The sequence below is a fragment of the Micromys minutus genome, assembly GCF_963924665.1.
Source record: "Micromys minutus genome assembly, chromosome: 6".
NCBI lineage: Eukaryota > Metazoa > Chordata > Mammalia > Rodentia > Muridae > Micromys > Micromys minutus.
In genome coordinates this window covers 75,290,573-75,312,737 of record NC_137975.1, presented here as the reverse complement: position 1 = coordinate 75,312,737, position 22,165 = coordinate 75,290,573, and the positions used below count along the sequence as shown (strand labels likewise).

The 22,165-nt window shown below is 46.4% G+C and overlaps 2 protein-coding genes across 4 annotated transcripts in view; one reads left to right on the top strand and one right to left on the bottom strand.

Annotated features, from left to right (window-relative positions):
* The first annotated feature begins 68 nt into the window (after nt 1-68).
* MRS2 (magnesium transporter MRS2) lies at nt 69-21,946 on the top strand. 2 transcript variants are annotated; one of them, XR_013975048.1, is made up of 12 exons: nt 69-313; nt 1,705-1,778; nt 4,767-4,803; nt 6,295-6,407; nt 9,216-9,389; nt 11,970-12,100; nt 14,085-14,201; nt 15,709-15,861; nt 16,325-16,442; nt 17,385-17,498; nt 17,969-18,512; nt 18,682-21,946. XR_013975048.1 is itself a non-coding variant. In XM_080917656.1 (11 exons), the coding sequence occupies exons 1-11, from the start codon at nt 148-150 to the stop codon at nt 18,077-18,079; spliced, it is 1,308 nt and encodes a 435-aa protein (XP_080773782.1). In that variant the 5' UTR covers nt 69-147; the 3' UTR covers nt 18,080-21,946. The 2 variants fall into 2 exon arrangements, 1 of the variants encoding a protein (XP_080773782.1); XM_080917656.1 differs by having other exon boundaries at nt 17,969-21,946.
* The window catches only part of GPLD1 (glycosylphosphatidylinositol specific phospholipase D1), a gene marked incomplete at its 5' end in the record, with an annotated part of 42,558 nt that continues 41,723 nt past the window's right edge, over nt 21,331-22,165 (bottom strand). For both annotated transcript variants that reach the window (XM_080917654.1, XM_080917655.1), the window contains one exon: nt 21,331-22,037. In XM_080917654.1, the coding sequence (XP_080773780.1) occupies nt 21,951-22,037 (87 nt within the window). In that variant the 3' untranslated portion in view covers nt 21,331-21,950. The remainder of the gene's footprint in view (nt 22,038-22,165) is intronic.

Below are 22,165 nucleotides of genomic sequence, written 5' to 3'. Positions count from 1 at the left end.
CCACGCCTGAGCATGCGTGGACAGCAGCGCGCAGGCGCAGGACGGCTTGCGCAGGCGCGGTGCGCGGCTGGCGCGGTGCTCTCGGCTACCGGAGTTCCGGCATGCGGGGCCGGCGTCTCGCTGCGGCTTCCCGGTTGCCCGCGCGCCATGGAATGCCTGCGATGCCTGCCCGGGCTGCTGCTGCCCCGCACCGCGCAGTCCCGGAGGGCCCTGTGGACCGCGGCCGTGCGCCTGAGCCTCGCTGCCTGCTGCGGCCGCGCCACCCCTCTGCTCTCCGGGAGCCGGAAGGCACCGCGCACAGCCGGTGCTGCAGGTACGCGCGTCCCGCGGGGCCCCACGGGACACCCTGCCCTTCGTTCTCAGGCCAGCACTGTGAATGAAGCGGTTAGAAGCGTCAGCCGCCTCGTTGGCCACTTTTGTTTGTTTAGTTACTGTTTTAAAATTAGCACGTAGGTGTCTTTCCTCGAGTTTGTATGTGGAGGGAAGATGACAGCTTGCTCCAGTCGGTTGTCCTAACTCAAGGCTTGGCGGCGTGCATTTTGCTGGCCGAGCCATCTGCTCAGCCCAAAGTAATGGGTTTTATAGCGGTACTTTTGTACATACTTTTTCCTGAAACCCCTCATACTACTGGCCCTTTTACCTCCTTATGCCCCCTTCTGGTTTCTTGTCAGAGAATTTTGTAAGGCGGGGCTTTCATTTGTCTAAGTCGTGGTCTCTAGCCCAGGCTGGCTTCGAACTCTCTTGTAGAGCCCAGAGCAAAGTCGATGCTGGGTGGCAAGAGCTACGATTAGCATGATTGGGGTGTTATTAATTGTGTTTATTATATTAATCTCTCTTCTGGACACATTTATACAATTACATAGTTGCCATGGAATGAGGTAGGGAATTCCTAGAACTAAGTAAGGTTGGATCTGAAGCCTGTGGTGAGCATTAACCCTTGATGAAGGCTGCTCTTAAACTGCAAAGCAGACAGCCAAGGGAACAAAAATACCGGGTGAAGACGGGAGCCTTTGCTGATGCTTTGGCACCCAGTCAATGTGAAACCTGAAGACAGTGTTTCTACGAGTGTGATTGCTCAGAACCGTTCTGACTGGAGTGGTTTGGATCCCCGCCCCCTTTTTAATTACATGTCTCCCATAATGAGCTGCTGTCAGTCAACACCACCTTCCCCACAGCTGGCCTTTTTGTTACATGCTTTTTTTTTTTTTCCTCCCTTGATAATACCTGGGAACCAAGTGGTCTGAAAGACACAGGAACTCAAATTGTGACACTTGTTCAGTCCCTAGCTTACACGGGGGTGGGGGGTGGGAATAGACCTCTGACTTCCACGGTACTCAAACACACCCAATAAACAAAAGTGAGTGTATTTTATTACTTTTGTACAGTGCTTAGGACAGAGCCCAGGGCCTTGTGCATTTTACACAGGCACTGACTGCCCAGCTCCTACTGACCTTTCTAAGCACAGAGAAAGAACAGACCTCCATTGGCGAGTTGTGTGGGTTTGGTGCACAGAAGTGGCGGGCAGGAGGAAGGCTGGAATGATTGAGTAGCTGGACTAGCAGAACAAGCGCTTTCCTTTTGCAGCAGGAAAAAGAAATCTCAAAACACACTGCGCTCTGAAGGCTCCGTGCACTGTGAGAGTCTCAGCTGACCTTCCAGGGAAGTGGGTTAGCAGGGGACATTCATCCTCTCGTGTGTCCGCAGGTGATGTGCTCCGGTTTAGAACCTCTGATGCCTCTCAAGCGACTTTAGCCAGCGTGGCCCAGGTGTTTGCTGTGGTGAGTACACTGCGCCCAAGAACTTGCCAGCTCTCGGGGTTAGACTGGGGGAGAAGGTCTCTGTGCTGTATTAGCCGGTGACCCAAGTGCCTGAGGTGGGTCCAGGAGCTTTGCTAATGACTGGGGCTGTTGCTATACAGAACAGGCTGTTCAAATGACGGCTCCAACGTTTTCTCCTTTTCAATAAAATTAAGGTTCTGTAGTACATGGTAAGGGCTTTTACCAGCAGCCAAACTTTCTTTTTTTTGGGGGGGGTGGGGGGGGAGTTTGCAGGGAGAACAGGTCTCTTGTAACAGCCGAACGTCAGACTTGCTGTATGGTCTAGGGTGGTCTTGAACTTGTCCTCCCGGCTCTGCTCACTCAAGTTGTGTGCGTCACTGGACTGTGCTTTAGTGCAGCCCCGGTGACTGAGCCCAGGGCTTTTTGTGTGGCAGGCAAGCATTCTACCAGCCACATCCCCAGCCCCTTCAGGGTCTGTGTGAGTCTGCTTAGAATATCTCAGAAGCCATTGGGAGGCTTGGAAGATGCCGGAAACAGCTGAGGGCAGTGTGTGAGTGCATGCTGGGAAGCGTGGCTGTGATCTCTAAAGCTCTGTAAAATGATTCAGGGGTAACTTGAGTGAATTAATGACACATCTCCTGTGGTCTGTGTGTACATTTATGAAATTAGGCCCTTGCTGACAAAATGTTAGCCATAAATAACCTAAGTAAAATTGGAAATTGCTTTCGCAGTTCATTTTGTAAGCTTTTATGGTTTCCAAAAAAGTTTTAAGTCTGCGCCAGACTTCCTAAGTTTAAATCTAAGTGTGCTCTCTTTCCGTGGGAGAACTTAGACACAAGTTATTGTGACATCTGGTAGCTCACAACCAATATTAGCCACAGCTCTAGGGGTCTGACATCTTCTGTGCCCCAGACCATATATAAACCCACAGAGACACATTCGTAAAAATGAAAAAGTTAAATCACCTACTTTTTACTGAAAATGGTACCTCAGATACAGTGAGCATCCAGCATGTATCATTTTTTATGGATAATCTGGGTTTAGTTAATATTAGCCTCCTTGAGAACTTTAAGACGTGGTTTTACTGTGTAAGCCTCATTGCCTGACCTAGAGCACCTGGAATCCTCCTGCCTCTGCTTCTTCTCAAGTGCTGGGATTGAAGGTATAGCCATGCCCAGCTAAAGAACTTTTGTTGGTTTTTCTTTTTTCCTTTTCTTTCTCTGTGTAGACCAGGCTTGCCTGGAACACAGAGATGGGCCTGCTTTTGCCTCCTGAGTGCTGGGACTAAAGGTGTGAGCCAGCGTCACCTGGCTAGAACTTTTCTTTATGGACAGTGTAAACTGAGACATTCAGATTTGCTTGTTTATTTTGGGGTTTTTTTTGGGGGGGTGAGGGGGGATTGTTTTGCTTTTTTGAGTCAGTCTCTTGACCAGGCTGAGCTAAAACTGTTAGTCCAAGGTAGCCTCAAACTGAGGACAGTCTTCTTGCTTTGGCCTCCCAAATGCTGGGATTACAGACCCGAGGCACCTTGCCAGTTCTGCAGAATTACTAGAAAGTCCTTAGTCTTAGTCGGTTTTCTGGAATTGTTCAGTTCCACAATAGAATCAAGGCCACTGATTCCCGGCTAGTCAGGAAGCCAAGACAGAAGTGGTGAGTGTGAGTTCAGCCTGGGCCACAGTCATTACCCCTCTTCCCCAAAAGGATGCAAAGTCAGACGATGACTGAAAGAAAATTCTTTGTAAGCAAAATAATTTTCTTCCAAGACCACTAACAATCAGCTGATTCTACTGGAAAGAATGAGTTGTGAAAGTGAGGTGACTACGAAGTAACCATTTTAAATGTATGGTGTCTTTCAGAAGAGGATCTCACTAAGTGCATAGATGTCAAAATGTAAAAACACTTAATATGTTTTGGTAGAAGTATGATGTACAGGAACACTGGGAGACACCTTGTAAGTTATTATTGGCATAGTTTTCTCTAAAAATTAGTCAAATCATGTGATTTAGGTAGTTTTACAAATTTTCTTATTTTCTGCCATGGGTATGTTATTTCAGAAATCAGTCAAAGGCAAGCCAGTCTGTATTACACAGATACAAGGGAGCATGGTGGTGCACTTAATCCCGGCACTCACTAGGCTGAGGCAGGTGGATTCCTGTGAGTTCAAGGCTACCCTGGTCTATAAAGGGAGTTAAGTTCTAGGACAGCCAGGGCTACACAAGGAGAAACCCTGTCTCAAAGAGAAAAAGAAAAGAAAGAAAACTGTTGACCTGGGTGTTTCCTGCTGCTTCTGTCCTGTTGGTGAGACTTTCTCAGGAGAAGCTGAAGTGTGCGATTCTGCTATCATAGCTTAAATTGTTTCCAAAGCTGTCACCTAGAGTCTGTCTGTCCCCAAGACCCAGGCTCGGGTTGTGTTTAGAAGCAGAACAGCCTGTGTGTTCACACTTGACACTGCACCCATGACTGCAGTAGCACACAGAAGTGTTCCTCTCCTGAGCAGGAGCTGCTGCCGCCTGCTGTGTGCTGACATTTACATTGGTGAGACAGCCACACGCAGCACCATCATGTGTCCACTGAGTGGCATCCCCAGCCAGGGATCTTTGTCAGGTCCTTCCCTGCCTGCTGATGACTCAGGTGCAGATGGATTTGCAGAAGAGCATGTGAGGCCCATGGCTTATGGTCCCTGTGTCTCCAGGGCCTCCACAGTGAGCACGGCCATGATCATGTCCAGCCCAGTGCCACCTGCAGAAGGCCATCGGTACCCAAAGCAAGGTTGCCTAGAGACAAGACTCGTTCTCCATGAGTTGATCTCTAAAGCAAAGTCAGTCTATCAACTTTATATTAGCAAGAAAATCAAAATTGGGGATTTTTCTTCTGACTTTTGCAGCTATGATTTATAATTGCATTTCAGTATTTTAAGACTATTTCTCAGCATATAAATACACTAATAATGAGATTAAATTAATACTTGTTTTTATGTTCTACCTTTAGACAAAGTTTGACAAAGAAGGAAACGTTACCTCTTTTGGTGAGTATTGGAAATTGCAAATTGTAGCGTTAGTACAGTGTTGTCTGTGATTGCTGCTGTGTTGAAGGAGGTTTCTCCTCAGCGTTTGTTCATCGGTGCTCACGGGACAATCAACCCCTCTGTGCACTTCTCCTGTATTACTTCCTTCTGGTGGGAGCCACTTGGACTCCCAGGATACTTCCAGAGTGCTTGGAGTAGAGCTGACCGTGGAACCCGAATGTCTTCCCTCCGAGTCCTGTTCATTCTGAAACAAGCTTACAGTAGGACTGAGGGGGAGTGGACAGATGGCTCAGCGGTTAGGAGCACTGACTGCTCTTCCTAGAGGTTCTGCGTTCAATTCCCAGGAACCACATGGTGGCTCACAACCATCTGTAAAGGGATCAGATGTCCTCTTCTGGTGTGTTTGAAGGCAGCTACAGTGTACTCACATACAGTAGGATTGTGCCCACCCCCACCCCCATCACTGCAGTAGACAGATGGCAGTGTGGGGTACTGGGTGGCAGTCTGCCTCTAAAAACAGAGCTAGGTATTACTTTACTGTGGCCTGTGGTCATGTCCATCCTTGCTATGTCCTTGTGTTTCTCCCAGAGCCTCTTTCCTAAGCTTTTCTGCTTACAGCCCTGTTAGAGGTATGGTTTGACAAAAATAAACATACTACTGTCCCCAGCCTATCACAAGTTTCTCTTGTCTACTGTATTCTTAGCTAACAAATTTAGTTTTCAGATAGGAGGATCTGCTGTGGATATTGACTTTTCTTAGTTTTTATTTGTCCAATAACAAATTACCAAATTCATTTTATTCACAGATTAAAATCCCTGAATGTGAAGCTATAGTAAAAAACAGAAAATGTAGAGGGTAGAGAAATGTCTCAGCCATTAAAAGCACTTGTTGCTCTTGAGAAGAACCCAGGATCAATTCTTAGCACCCACATAGCAGCTCACAACCATCAGTAACGTTAATTCTAGGGGATCCAGTGTAGCATTCTGGTCTCCATAGGCACCAGTGTGTAACACACGGCTATATGGATAGGCAAACACACACACAGACCTACATATATAAATCTTTAAAACTAATTAATAAAGTTTGTGTTAAAGGAAAAAATGACTGTGGGCTAGAGATGTAGCTCAGTTGATAGAGGCTTGCCAAAAACACAGGGATACCTAGATTCAGTCTCCAGCAATAACTGAATTGGAGGTCATTCCGTTTTTAAGGATTTTTAAGGAGTTCAAGGCTAGCCTGGGATGTGTGACATCCTGTCAGAGAAGGAGACTATGTCCAGGGGTAAAAATTGCTGCTGTAGGTTCCTCTCATACTTAGTTGTGGTTTTTGTAACTTGAGTTCGCATGAATCTGCTTGAAGGTTAGACTGGGTGTTAAAGTCTCTCTTAAGCCAGTGTGTGATGGTGATAGAAACTGCACTGGTGAGGCTGGGGACACTGTAGGGGCCCGTGCTCCTTGGGTAATTAGTTTCACACATTCTGTTCTCTTACAGAGAGGAAGAAAACTGAATTATACCATGAGTTAGCACTCCAGGCCAGAGACTTGAGGTTTCAGCACGTGATGAGCATCACGACCAGAAACAACAGGATCATCATAAGGATGGAGGTAAGGACGCACTGCTGTGCTCACCAGTGCTCACTGCTGGGCTACAAGCAACTGCAAAGCTGGGGTACTGTGCATGCCTTCAATCCCCCCACACAGAGGCGCGGGTCTCTGAGTTCTAGGCCAGCTTGGTCTACATAGCAAGTTCCAGGACTACTGGGGCTATATTAAAAAAAAACCCTGTTTCAAGAGACAAGAGACAGACAGACGGATGGATGGACAAGCTTTGGAAGGAAGTGGGTTTTTGTTACTGAATGCATTGTAAGGGGAAACTTGTTTTGCATGGATTGTGTTATTTTCAGCCGGCATAATGTTGCTCTCTTTTGTGTTGGCAGAATTCTGCCTGTGGTCTTCACTGGCCTTTGAATTTCATCTGTACTTTCTGAAATTACAGGAGCTTGATATTTATTCATAAAGATGTTGTGTGGCCAAAGCTTGTTATGTAGCTGGGGATGAGGCTGATCCCTGATCATACCGCCTCTGCCTCCCCCGTGCTGGAGTCACAGGAGCAGGCTGCCCAGCAGCTGACAGGTTCCGTCTGTGCCCTGGTAGGGACAGTTACATTATAGACTTAGTACCAAGAAGCATCTGCTTTTTCATGGACACTAGAAATGTCTGTTACATCTTAAAACCTTGGTTTACATTTGTCTCTAATGCTTTCTAAAATTCAACACACTTGCCCACTCCGAAGACACTGAGTGTACTGAATTTCTTTAGTGATTCAGTTAACATGGACCTCAGTTGACTGGACCTGTGAGAACATGTGGTCCTGAAATAAATGAGACGCAGTCAGTGGTGATGAGCCCTGTGGTGTGCAAATATTTGTGTCATAAATAAAGCAGTTACAGACTATCAAATCTTTTCTCCCCCCACATCTTTTTTTTAAGTTTTTTAAAAATTTATTGTAACTTTCTTTTTATATGTAAAGGTCTTTTCCCTTTTTCTGTGCACTACATAAAGGACCCTCAGAGGCCAATAGAGGGCATCAGAAACCCACATGTGGGCCACCATGTGGGTGCTGGAAATCAAACCTGTGTCTCCTAGAAGAACGGCCACTTCTCTTAACCACCAAGCCGTCCCTTATATGTGACCCTGTCTGTTCACACCTGGTTAGAATTTTCTCATTTCATGCTGCTGTAGTTTGAAGCACTGAGGCTTGTCTGTAATTTCAAATTAACTCAATAAATTGGTGCTATTTTCAAAAGGAACCATGTCCATTTGGGCCAAACTACTACAGTTAAAGTAAATCAATGCTAAAAGTCTACCAAAATTTGACTTTTTTTTTTCAAGAACTGGGAGGAGAAAACAGCAGAGCAGATGTCAGAAGGTGGGGAATGTGGACATCGAGAAATGGCTCAGTGATTAGAGCACTTGTCGCTCCTGCCTAGGACAAGGTTTGATCTCCAGCACCCATAGAGTGGTTAACGACCCTCCAAAATTCAAGTTCCAGGGAATCTGACACCCTCTTCTGACTTCACAGGCACCAAGCACACAGGTGGTACATGTAGGTACACTCAAACAAAACACATGTAAAATAAAATGATTAAGGCTAGCTTGGAGAAAGAGTTTATTATGCCTTTTGAGTTGGGGCCCAGGAAAACAGGCAGGTGAGCCGAGCTGGGGGGGGGGGGGGCAGCTGTTGGTAGGAGCTGGGTAGGAGGGGTCAGAGAGAGGGAGAGTGTCCATAGTAGGGCTGGGTAGGAGGGGTCAGAGAGAGGGAGAGTGTCCACAGTAGGACTGGGTAGGAGGGGTCAGAGAGAGGGAGGGTGTCCACAGGAGGAGCAAACAGGCCTGTGACATTTGGGCCGGTAAAATCCAGAAGTGGGAAGGAAAGTTGTGTTGAGTTAGAGCTCACTAGGCCACAGGGGCAGCGAGGGTCTGCAGTCTGTCCTCTTCACATAGCAGTCTTCATGCCTCGGCTCCCACGTGTGGGCGTGCACGCGCTGGCCTCCCTCGAGCCTCCTGCGGGATTGTTTTAGGGAACTTTATCTTTCACTCGTTCCCTAGTTTCTCGTGGGTGTCCTGGCAGATGTTTTGCTTTGGAGTTAGAATTTTTTAGATGGTTTCATGAATGCCAGGCTGGCTATGAACTTGGCCTGTAGCTGAGCATGACCTTGAACATCTGTTTTCTTCTACGTCCCAGCTGCTGGGATTGTGGGGATACATCTGTGCCACACCTGTGTAATCCCAGGTTTTCAGTACACCTTAGAATTACCGAGGTACAGACATTTGAATTTTCTTCCTTTATAAAAGTTTCCCTTACCTCCCTTTGGACGGGAAAGATGATGGAGACAAAGTGTAGGTGGGGAGGCCCTGGTCCAGATGGCGGGTCTATTCTCCACTCAGCTGGCTTCCAGAGAGAAAGTACTTGTCCACCCTGGTGAGCTCAGCTGTTACTGAAGGAGCATTTCCTCTCCATTGGAGTACTGAGCAGGAACTCACGGAGGCTGCTGGGGTAACGAGGAGCATACAGCCTCTGCAAGACAAGACTTGAAGCCTTAACAGAAAGCAAACGCTGATGCAGCCTTGATCTTAGACATCCTTAGCCTTTAGAAATGAAAGAAAATGAAATTCTGTTACCCACTTCCAGCATTCTGTGATAGTTGATTGAGGCGGTATTTTAAAGTGTTAAAAAAAATTAGTCCAAAATTAGTAAAATGAAGTCAGTTTTGTAAATTTATCTTTCCTCCAGCCTGATAAGTTGCATCTCTGTGAATGTGTGTATGCACATGCATTCTTTCTCTTGCCTGATAACTTGAATCTCTGAATGTGTGTATGTGTGTGTATACATTTTTTCTCTTGCTTTTCCAGTATTTGAAGGCTGTGATAACTCCAGAGTGTCTTCTGATATTAGATTATCGGAATTTGAACTTGGAGCACTGGCTGTTCCGGGAACTGCCATCCCAGCTGTCTGGGGAAGGTCAGCTTGTCACGTACCCATTACCGTTTGAGTTCAGAGCTATTGAAGCACTCCTGCAGTACTGGGTAAGCCTGATCTGATGTCTTGTCTGGAGCTTGGTTTAGTTTCTAATGACTGGAGTGTGGAGACTGTTAGGAAAAGTGTCAGCTCAGAACCCCAAGACCAAATTCTCAGCACAGAGGAGATATATTTGCCCCAGAGGTTCAGAAGACAGGGAATCAGAGACAATGATGAAAGATAGAGGCAAGGAAGAGGGAGGAGGACAAAGGACTGCCTCTGGATAGAGAGGAGACAGGTGTGGCCCATAGGAAAATGGCAGTAGTTTATCAAGATAAAGGGGGAAACCCCGTGTTAGGATGAGGTATTTAATTTTAATTGGGCATGCTAATTAGGTGAGCCAAACAGGTCTTTTGCCTGCTGGACTTCAGTACCTTGATAGCTGGACCTTAGTAGTGGCCAAATAATGGAAAGGCCTTGGTGGCTAGCTTTAGGATTGTCATCTAACAGTTTTAGATGCAAGGCAGAGGGAATGGAAGAGAAGGACAAGGCTTGCCCAAGATTTGCTTGCCAGAGTATGGCCAGAGTCCCTTCAAAGGCAAGTTAGTATTGATAATTTCAAAGCCAATTTCCCCAGCCATATTAGTAAGGCTCCTCCAAGGACATAGAACTTTATTTTCCAACTTTATGACCCAAGCCAGTAGAACTAAACACTCTTAAGAGGAAACTGAGAAAACATTTCTGATTGCTCCCTGTTATACACTTTTTTGTTTGTTGGATTGGGATCCCACTGTATATACCAGGCCACCCTTGAACTAAGGTGGTCCATCTGCTTCATCTTCTCTAGTGCTGGGCTTACAGTGTATAGCACCACAGCTGTCTGCCCTTTCAGGAACCATATCATGGGAATTCAAGAGACCTTAAGTTAGAATGTATGTCGAACTCTAAGCACCTTCTGCTTCATTCTTCAAATTAAACTGTATAATACAAGTACTCACACATGAACATTGGCCACATGGTCCTCTGTTTAAGTAGCTCAAGGAGCTGCCTCTTGTTTGGTACCTAGACTGATAGGAACCACAGTTCTTCTAATGACCCTGCCCCATACATCAGCAGTCACTGAATTCCTAAATGCTCTGGAGAGACTGAGTGAAGCTGGTACCCCTCTCTGTTACTTGCTTAGCTCTAATGAGGGAAGAGATGGTTCCCTCTCTGCTGGGGTCACAGGAGCAACAGCACAGTGCAGCTGATGCATGACATGCTGGGCTGAACCAGGACGTCGTAGTGTGGAGCAGATGTCAGCTCTGGGGAGAACAGAGAGCTCAGCCGTCTCATATAAAAGTTCTGGCCTGTGACATGGGGTTCCCAGAAGATTTTCTGAAATGCACTACAGTATCAAGCCAGCCACCTCTTCATGGGATCCATTCAAATAAAAGGGAGCCCCCTCAACCCACCTGGACCATGACACTTAGGAGCAGGAGGCCTCACAAGACCTGACGTAGGATCCTAGCCTCCCAGCTACACGAAGTCCAGCCTTTGCCCTTTAGGATAGTGAAACAATCCTTAATTTCCTTAAGGATTAAGGAGTTTAAGTCTACCTTAATTTCCCACTCTGGGTCTTCTGAACCTAGACCTAGATCATGTTAGTACAGAATAAAAGAGTCTGTAGTAAGCTGATGTAAACCCTGATTCTAAGCTGCAGCTCCAAGTCAGAAGATGAGTTGTGTTTCTGAGTTAAAACAGCATGTAGTCGCATTCATAGTCCAAATTCCACTACTCAATTCAGTCAGTCTTCTGTCATTTGCCAGTCAGTGTGGAGGTATTTGGTCTTCACCATATCCTGTCATTCCTGTGGATGATCAGCCATGCTTATGTTACGTTAAGAAAAGCATACATTGGACTCTACAGTGATTTAATGTGTCTTTTTAAAGTCCAAGTGAAACTTCATTTTTTTCTCCCCCTTCCAAGGCCTGGAATTAGAGGCACATGACAGTATATCCAGTTTATTCAGTGCTGTGAGTCTGACCCAGGACTTCACGCATGCTAGGCCAGCTCTCTGCCACCTGACCCACATCTCCAACCCAAGTTTCAGTTGTTGAAAGGCCATGGTCCATAGCAATTTTGAACGTAGCTGTAACCAATGTGAAATGCATGCCTTGACATGGGATTTCAGATTTATTTTACATTTATTGTGTGTGTGTGGGTACCAGTGGAGGCCAGGGGTATTGGATCTCCTGGAGTTGGAGTTACACACAGTTGGGAGCTGCCAGGCACAAGCTGTTGGAACCAAATTTGGGTCTTCAGGAAGAGCAAGAAGTGCTTTTAACCCCTGAGGTATCTCTAGTCCCCAGGATATCAGATTTTTGTTTTAACAAATCATTCCCTAGTCCTTTCATAGCAGCTGTCTATAGAGGAAGACTATTGTGGGAATTAACCCAAAGCCAGTGACAGCATTACATATTGCTCTTCTAACCCAGGAGACGTGGTTTTTGATTCATCTGTAGAGAGGTGCTCCTGCAGGGCTGTGTTCTGAAATGCTGTCATGTGTTTTGGCCAGTACAAATGTCTGTGTTTAATCAGAGGCTTCACTGATCCTAAGTTCTAAAAAGGTTGTTTTAATTCTTATGAAAGGCCATGTTGTTATCTAGATCAACACCCTTCAAGGGAAACTAAGCATCCTGCAGCCACTGATCCTTGAGACCCTGGATGCATTAGTGGACCCCAAGCACTCCTCTGTCGACAGAAGCAAACTGCATGTCCTCCTCCAAAATGGCAAAAGGTAAATCCGGGTGGCTTGGCAAGCTGGAGTTAGAGACAGGTACCTTCAGCTTCTCTCGTGGACAGACAGATGGCTTACCGGAATCCATATGTGAAGCCCGTGTGGCTCTTGTGTGTAACCGTGTTCCACGCTGTGCTCAGGGTGCCAGCGTCTCCACACTGTTTTCTTTTGAGGGAGGGGAATCTAGGGAGGATAAAACCTACTTTATTCCACATCCTAGTCTGACCTTGACCCCAAGGAAGCTTAGACTTGCTGCCGTCTCCTGCCTTAGACCCCTCAGTCCTGGGATTCAGTTCTTATATGAAAATGTGTTTATTTTTTAAGTGGTATAGGTGGGAGATTGAACTAAAAGGAACACACAATCTAATGTTGTTCAGAAAGATACTGCACAAAACATTGCTTACGGTGCATCTGCAACCCCATTTCTGTCGTTGATGCTATCTTTAGTTTGTTAGCACATTCATTGATCTAAATCCAGGTTCACTCACTTATCCCCCACTCTAAGGTCCGTGTTCATTTTCTAAAATCATAACTCATCCAAGGATTTAAATTTTGCCTTATTAGTGTGTGTCATAGTTTAAATAAATATACTTTGAGAATTGTACTTCCCAATGTCACTGAAATTTAACAGCTAAGGTCTGTGGCTAATAATATATTTTTTAATTAAAATTTTATTGGGGGCAGGGAGAATATGTGGATATGTGTGGAAGTCAGGAAATGTTGTTGGAATTGATTCCCTCCTTCTACCATGTAAATCCCACTGAACATAAGTCATCAGGTTTTCCAATAGGCACCTTGACCTTTTTGACCCTTCTTACTGGCCCTAGTTTAAAACTAAAATTAATATTCATCATTTTATGTGTATGGTTGTTTTGCCTGTATATAGTTAGATGTGCACCATGTGTGCGTCTGGTGCCTGAGAAGTTCAGAAGATATCAGACCCACCGGAGTTGAATTACAGATGATTATGAGCCATCATATGAGTGCTAGGAACCAAACTTGGGTCCTCTGCAAGAACAGCAGGTGATCTGAGCTGCTCAGCCTTAAGCCTCCATTCTCGTTAAAAGTTTACACGGCATTGTTACTTGTGTTGTTGATCCAGTGTTGGAGTACTTCTATCAGTTAAGAGTAATCTAAGCTCCAGGCTGGAGAGATGGTTCAGTGGCTAATATGATGCTCTTACAGAAGACCTGAGTTCCATTCCCAGCACCCATATCTGGTGGCTTACCTGTAACTCCAGCTTCAAGAAGCCAACACTCCGTCCTTAGTAGGCATACAATAGGACACATGGTATAGGTACACAGACACATAAATATAAGTGTTTAAAAGAATGTGCAAAGCTAGGATGGTACCTCACATGTAATCCCAGCACTTAGCAGTCTAAAGCAGGAGCTGGAAGCTAGCCTAGGCTACAGAGTGATGCCCTCTCTCAAAAGGGGTAAGGTCAGAGGTATAAGTAATCTGAAAGAGTCTTTACCTGTCAAGAACGAGGCCTTTGATTCACCCTTCAGAGCTACATATAAAAACTGAATGCTCTGTCCATCCCCTTCCTACATGTATCTAACAAGCAAGATTACGAACCTCGTTGTGACTTCCTTCTGACTTGTGCATCGTAGATTCCTTTGACTTCTCTGGCCTCTTTTTTCTTACCTGTAACCTACGTCCTGTAACCTCCTTGGTGCACCTCTTCAGCCATCCTCTGACCTGATTCATCAGAGAGTCCTTAGCTAAGTGTAAATGCCCACGTTTTACCTTAGCCTAAGTCTCTAGAATATATAATCTTGAAAGCTACCAAAGTCATATATAGAGTTGGATCACCGGATAATTTTACTAATCTGTTTGGGTTTGGGAATGGTTAATTTATTATCAGTGAAAGGTTTACCAGTGTACACTGATAACTGGGTCACTTATAAGTTGCCCTGTACACTTACAGTGGAATGATGCATGTTTATGCTACTGATCTATGCTGTCACTGTTCTTACAGTCTCTCTGAGTTAGAAACAGACATTAAAATTTTCAAAGAATCAATTTTGGAGCTCTTGGATGAGGAGGAGATGCTGGAAGAACTCTGTCTAACCAAGTGGAGTGACCCACGTGTCTTGTAAGTGGAGCTTTGTGTTGTTTCTTCCTTCAGGTGAGCCTGTGTTTTCTAGATAGAGAACAGCTGCTTTTCATCTACAGACACTGTGTCTTGCACATGTCACAGCTCAGGGAGGCTGCATTGAGTGCACAGTGCATATAGCGCAGCTTTCCCTGGGGAATCAGTCACTAAGCAACAGATGCACAATGAAATAAGTTCCCTAAGAAGCAAAGGGCAGCAGTTGTGGTGAGGAGAAAGGGATGAGCCAGGCAGTGGGGATTGGCGTCCGTACGCCTTGTCTGTTATAAACATATAGCTTACATACACACTTTTTCTGATTTGTGAACCTAGAAATCATTTGTGTTTTAGAAACTGCTGAAAGCAGGTCCAAACACAGAGTATGAAACTCGCTGTCTGGTCTATAACTAGGTGATCCATTTACAAGTCACTGGAGATGGGCCAAAGCCTGTAGAGAAAGTCTTATTAGACGGCAGCACAGCTGTGAGTGCACATGCTCTTCGTTAGCTAAGAGGTGAGGAAAGGGGCGGCGAGGTGGCTCAGCAGGTGGAAATGCTTGGGCAAGCGTGGGGCAAGCATGCTGAGCTGAACCGGATCCCTGCAGTCCACGGGAGAGTGGAGAGGGCGCCAACACACTCCGGCCTCTGACTCCCACATCACTCACCCATACCACAAACAGTACAAGTTCATTGTCTGTTTTTAATTCTCTCAAGACAAAACATACCGCCCTCTCTTCCCAACATTTAATTCATACAAACATGCCATAGAAGAGGCACCACAGCTCAGTATAGTTAATCTGTCCTCAGGAAAGGTGATGCCTTATAGTGCATCCTAGCCTCAGACCACATCACATGGTGTCTGGACTAGAACTAGACACTGGTGAGAGGATGCGTTCAGGGAAAGACGCAGCAGTTCGGTCTCTGTTCACTCATCCAGGGAGGACGAAATCAGCTACTGCTGTGCTTGATTGTATTCAAAGGGAGATGCTTGTTTCAGTTTGTGTAGGGGTTTTGCCGACATGTATGTCTACATACCACTTGTATACTTCATGCCGACAGAGGCCAGAAGTGGGCGTCGGATCTCAGAGAGTTGGAGTTACAGATGGTTGTGAACCACCATGTGGGTGCTAGAAATCAACCCAGGTCCTCTGGAAGAACGTAACCCTAACCACTGGGCCATGCTTCAGCCCCAGGAAATGTTCTTTTCACTTAATCTGGGTTTTCTTGTGCTCCACAGTGGCCTAGGTTTAACTTTCTTATCGGAATTCACATCTGTGTTTTCCAGTCACTAATGACGTGTGTTTACATGAGTCTTTTGGATTGAGGGCGGGGCACAGTGATTTGAACTCAGCTAAGTAGGGCTGAGTGCATCATGCTTAGAATCAGTGGTCAGAGCTTCTCACGAGTGGGCCACAGCACGTCAGCTGAGACGAGGCTAGCTCCCCTGCAGGCTGGGGTGGGCTCGGTACGCGCTGCACCATGGGTTTTGTTGACTGTGCACTGAACTGAAGTGAGCAGAGCAGCAGTGGGATTGACCACGCGGAGGAGATGGAGCTGCTGCTGGAGAACTACTACCGCCTGGCGGAGGACCTCTCCAATGAGGCTCGGGAGCTGCGGGCCCTGATTGACGACTCACAGAGCATCATCTTCATCAATCTCGACAGGTAAGGATGCCCTGTGGAGGTGGTGAGCACTGCGGTGAGGAACGGAGCATGGCTTAAAAGTGTTGTTTGGAAGAAGTCACACCGTCACGCCTGTGACTCTCCATAATGGCTTTATTAGTGACTGTGGCCTGGCTAAAGCACTGAAGGAATACGTGGTTTATTTAGACTCACAGTTTGAGGGAAACCTGAAGTAACTGGCCATGTGTCCTGCTCAGGAGCCAGCTCAGGTCACTTTCCTTTGCATGCTGCCCAGGTCCCCAGCCACCTGGTGCCACCTGTGGTAACGGTGGCTCTTCCCACCTCAGTTAGGAGGTTTGTTTCTATGGTGACTCCAACCCTTGTCAAGTTACAGTACTAGCCATCATAGGAGTTCTCTTGAAAGTGAAGAGTGACCCCTTGGGCCTTTACTTGGTTTTGCTGGATTTGGGTGTGTGCTGGTCTGAGTGGGTTGTTTTCTCTCCAGCCATCGAAATGTGATGATGAGGTTAAATCTCCAGCTGACCATGGGAACCTTCTCCCTTTCACTCTTTGGATTAATGGGAGTTGCTTTTGGCATGAATTTGGAATCTTCCCTTGAAGAGGTAAGAATGCATCTCTTTAAATAACTCACAGGATTTTATTTTATGATGTTTAAATGGTCAGATTTTTGAACTCTATTTGTTCCCTTTCTCATTACTATGACAAAATACCTGGCAAAGCAACATAAGGAGCAAAAGGTTCATTTGGCTCACGGTTGAAAGGAGTTAGAGTCTGTCATTGCAGGGAAGACAAGGTAGCAGAGCAGGAGGCTTCTGATCACGTGGTCCTCAGTCAGGAAATAGGCGACTCTCCTGCTCTGGAAATACCCTCCCAGAATTCGACTTCCAAATCTAGTCAAGCTGACAGTGAAGGTGTCATTGAACATAGGCTGTAACTCACTTAGAAGTCAGGCAGTTACTGTTGGCCTCTGTGCTTTATTTCCTAGAACATGTAAGTACACTGAGAAGCTGACTGACACAGCCACACTGAGGCAGTGGTAATAAGGGATCTTACTTTAGTTCTGTGTGACTGACTCTGTACCTGGGAGCTCACATATATAGGGCTTGTTTGATTCAGTTATCACAACTCTATAAAATAGACATATTTCCCCTGCTTTGTAGATGAGAATAGGAAACTTAGGTTGCAGATGTAGAAAACAAGATGATTTCAACCAAAGGATGAATTTCTTTCTGATTCCTCCCTGCAGGCCCAACTCTTTGGTAGGGTATGGCACCAGGACCCTGGAGCCCAGGAATTCAGGGCCAGCCTGGGCTGCAAAGCCAAGCCTTGCCTTTCCACCATTTTCCTGTAGTTACATTCCGCACAGTCCTAGCTGCAGAAGAACCCAGTGAGGAGGCTGAGGAGTAGCCCTGTCCTGGACGTAGTCTTTGGGCTTCCCCGCAGGCCTTGATCCTAACTGCTTTCTTTGGAGAGTGCTTCCAATGGCAGGAGTTTGTCTGGGAGGAGCCTGACCTTTCGTAACTGGAATAAACTATTTCTTTCAGGATCATCGTGTGTTTTGGCTGGTTACAGGAATTATGTTTATGGGAAGTGGCCTCATCTGGAGAAGGTTGCTTTCATTCCTAGGAAGACAGCTGGAAGCTCCTTTGCCCCCTATGGTATGCACTCGGGGCTCACAGCAACACTGCTGGGTTGGTTCTCTGCAGTCCTGGACCTAGTCAGGCAGCCTAGGTTTCAGTGGTCACGGGCTTTGTAACCCTGTGCAAGTTCCCCCTGACTTTCCCTTCTGTAAATCCAGTCCGCACTGTGTGCCTCACATGATGTGAACAGTTAGTGATGCTTAGCAGTGTCCAACACAGTGAACCGGTTGGGAAAGATTTGGCTTCTGTAGGACACTGGCAGGAGTCATATATTGAGACAGATGCTTGTCACTCTGAAGTGCTTTCCCGTGGCTCTTCTGAAACACTGCCACGCTATGCTATAGTGCTCTCCTGAGTGTGGGAGCTTCTCCTCCTTCCTCCCTGTATGTGGAGTCAGCACTGCTGGAGGAAGTGCACGGGCGCTGGCCTGCAGAGCCCTCCCTTGTAAGAAAGACACAAACTGAAATTCCTTTCCTGCTTTATTTTAGATGGCCTCCTTACCTAAAAAGACCTTTGTGGCAGAGAGAAGGATGGACGTGAAAAACAGCCTCAGGCCGGAAGGACTTGGAACAAGCAGGACTATCCTGGCAAGCCGTTAACAGCAGCCTGGAAAACAGAGTTTATACTTCTGAAGCTATTGTCACTTTCTGGGGGAAAAAGATAACTGGTGTTCAAATTATGAATGACTAAAAATACTGTGGCATTTACGATACTAAACTTGATCACATCTTCAGAACTCTTTGAGATAGTGCTTTCTTTGTAAAAGGCCAAAATCCTATGTCCTACCAACTTTGAATACTATTTTTATGGGCTTTTTAAAGTATAGATTAATTTATTGTGAGACAGACTTACCTAGAGTCAGTATCTGCAGAGTGCAGCTTTGTGCTGACGGACCGAGGCACTCAGCAGAGCCCGGGGTTCCTGAGCTGACGGGCCTCGCTTCCCGTCATCTCTCACTCAGGGAGGAAAGCTCATGGATGTTAGCCTTGCAGCAAACTCTGGAATGTCAGTCCTTGACAGCTTTACTTCCAGGTATTTGCTCTCTTTTATATATAAGATGAATAAAAAGGAGGTATACTTTAATGTCAGCATATTTGGATTACAATTAATCTAGATTGTTACTATATTTTATTAGTTGTTAATAGAACCATGGGAAGTTAAGTTTAAAGAGAGTGTTTGTTTATTCTCTTTTGTTGTATAGATGCTTTGGTCATTGCCTGATTTAAGAAATCATTGTGCTACTCCCTCCCCAGAGGAAACGGATGCAGCCAGCTGATGTGTTTGCCCACCTCTCAAAAGTTAACAGATGGGTTTGTCGAACAAGAACTATGGAAGCGCTATCTTCCCAGTCAGAAGCTCTCATTTAAAATAAGTGGCAAGGCACAGCATGGTCGGTCCGTCCGCTGTCCGCCAGTCCTTGAGAGGCTCCAGCAGGAAGATTACGAAGAGTTTGAGGCCAGCCTGGGCTACGGAGTCCGTTCTAGGCTGGTGAAGGTGTAGAGTGACGTAGGACTGGACGCTAGATTACATAAGGCCCAGTCTCAGCACCAGATGAAGGGGCTGGAGCGCTGCTCACTGTAGGGCGCTCGCTCACCCAGCATACACAGAGCTGGGGTCAGCTCTGACTGCACGGTGAAGACTCAAATTGCCGATACCTGTAAGTCTGAAAGCCATCATTCTAATAACCATTCGGCCTCCCTGTGTGTTCAGGAGGCTTCATACAGTTGTGTGCTAGAACATTACAATAACCAAAGAGTGTGCTTCCCAAAGTAGTGCACGCGTAAGATTGTAGTAAGGCCAGACCGACTCTTAGCCCACGGTGTAGGAATAGTGAAGTGTACCCACCCCACACACTGGGTGTCTGACTACCCTAGGAGTGACCCACAAGGATCACTGGGCACTTTAGTGATGGAAGTAAAAACTGTGACTCCAGTAGAAAACAGCTTACAAGTGAGCCCCCCTCCTGTGGGGCTGTGAGAAGCTGAGCTAGGGCAGCTGAGCTGGCCTAGTGTCCCCTCATGTTAGTTTATCAGCTTAAAAAGTAAATGTCTTGATTAGTCATGTCCCTCAGAGGGACAAATTGTAATTCCTTCACCTCAGATTAAAAAAAAAAAAAAAACAGAACTGGCAGTTGGTAAAATTTTTAAAGATGTTAGGTCTGGTAGGGCTTTTGAGTGAAACTGCTCCTTAAAGGAAATATAAAATATCAAATACTGAGTTTTATGATTGAGCAAGCAGTCACACTTCGAGTGTGAGCAAAGAGGTGTGGTACTTTGTGTCTGTACGTTCAGAGCCTCTGAGCCATTGTGGGCAGAGCAGAGGTCATCCTGTCAAGTGATTCCTGACCACAGACTGGAGTAGGCTAAACCGCTCACACTGACAGGCTGCTGTGTGCTGGGATCCAGGAGCTGCGCTCAGCTTTGTCTCTTGGAATGGCCGCAGTGAAGCTGCGTGTGCACTTTAGTGTGATAACCACAGTAGTTACCTAACGGAAGGATTGGAACGGGGTCTAGAGACCTAAGCTTTATTCCAGAGCTGTCATTCTAACTTGTAGTCTGAGACAGTAAGGCATAAAGCAAGTCCCATCTTAAAGCCTTGAAAATGAATAAAGATGGAAAAGCAATATGTAAATGTTTGTTGGTGTCTTAAGGTAAAAATCACCAAGTGTATTAGAAGTGTTTTAGCCTAGTTCCATCTGAGTCACGTAAGCATTGTGGGGCTGATACTTAGAACCAGTTAGTGCTTAGAGGGAGGTGTTAGTCCACCTGCTGAGGAGAATGTGCAGACGCTGATATTTTCTCTGTATCGAGCTTTTCTGTATTTAGGTTGACCTTCAGAAGTGGGTGTATCATTTACTTTCTCACAGAGGAGTCAATATATTAAGTATCCTGTCAGCCTGAAGATATGCTTGGATTTCTGTAGGCTTTAAGGTTTCTTTACCTGGTGCCTGTTATATGCTATGCTCAGACACTGAGCAAAAGACAAATCCTGTGGCCAGCTGTGGCCATGTTTAGACAGGCTCTCGTCCATCCTTTGCAGAGCACAATCACTGGCATTTGTGGCTAGAGCATCAGCAGGGTTGGGGGAGCCCCTGCCTGCTATGCAGGAGGCCCTGGGATTCGCCTTGCCATTTACAGTTGCTGATTTGCTATCCCTGTACCAAAACAGTAACCCTTCTGCTCCCTGCCTCTTTATATAGGTTGAACCACTCACTAATTAAACTAATGTCCCTCTCTTTCCTGCTGTGCCTTAGGGGCTGCTGTGCACACTCACAGCAGCTAGTCTGGAGCATGTCAATCTATGTGACATTGGGCAGAGAGGCTGTGTCTTCCGAGGTCTTTGTGTCTGTCCTGTCCCTCTTTCTGTTCCCTTGTGAGCCATTGCAGTGGAGTTGATTCTCCATGGGGTCTTCCTCATTTTCTCTGCAGAGGGACCATTTCCCCCACTGTTTGATATTACTCCTAGGGTCAGAAGGAATGCTATGTCCCTCTGCTGACATAGAACCAGCTAGCCACTGTTTGCAGATAAATGTGCTGGCACAGTTCTTCTGAAGCCACACTGTGGGGCTGGCACACAGAAGCTACCCTAAATAATAGCCCAAGAACAAGTGAAGCCAAAGCCCACTTCCCACTGAGTCCCTTTTTGGTCCTTTGTGGTCACCCTGGCTCAGACCACACCACTGCTTTCTGCTCTGTTGATGGAACTAGCAGCCACTCTGTGAGACCGCTCATCAAACCTTAGTTTCTGGAGTCACCCTCCATTGTATAAAATGTGAGCACAGACATCCCCGGTGAGGAGGGACCAGTGTGGGCCCCTTCCCCAGGCCCCGCATGACAAAATACCTAAGATAAGCAGCTTAAAAAGAGGAAACATTTATTTTGGCTCACAGTTTTCAGCCATGTCAGCTCCAGGGTGCTTGGCCTGCTTTGGGGCTGGGAAAGAAGCAGTGTGTTGTGACAGAGGAGAGATTTTCATGGCAGCCTACGGTAGCAGAGAGGCAAGGAAGACTTGGGGTCCTGAGACACCCCAATAGCATAACTTCATCCAACAAAGGCTCGCTCCGGAGTTCCTAGCTTCTTTAAGCTTTCAGCATAGGAGATTTGGGGTACATTCAAGATCCAAATAGGACCAGCCACCATTAACAAGGATTTGTATAGGAGCAATTATATGGAGAGTGTTAAGAGCTAACTACACCCTTTCTAGGCAAGAGAGACAGGCAGTCCCACAGAAAGGAGGTGGGTTGAAAAAGTCCCAAGCATAAAGAGGATTCACTAGAGAAGACTTGACCACAGTCCACTGCTCCCTATCAAATGGTGTCCACACACGGCTGACCATATCTCCAGGTCGCCTGGCTGTCCCTGGAGCCCCACCTCTATCAGGTTTCATCATAGCTCCACTGACGGACTACTTTGTCCATCCTGGAGATGACTTGGCTCAAGTTGAGAGAGGCTGAACAGGAGAGTGACGTCTTCAATCTGAGCCGAGGCTGTAGACATGAAGTGCCCCAGAGAGCCGGGCTCCCCAAGAACTCCTTCCAGCAGCAACAACCACTTGGTTCTGTGGAGGACACAATACAGACAACACTAGTGACATTCTGGCCATGAGGCGGACATCATACTGTGCTCCGAAGTACACAGAAAAGCAAGGCTGGCCACACCCCACAGCCACAGCCGTGCCTCTCCCTT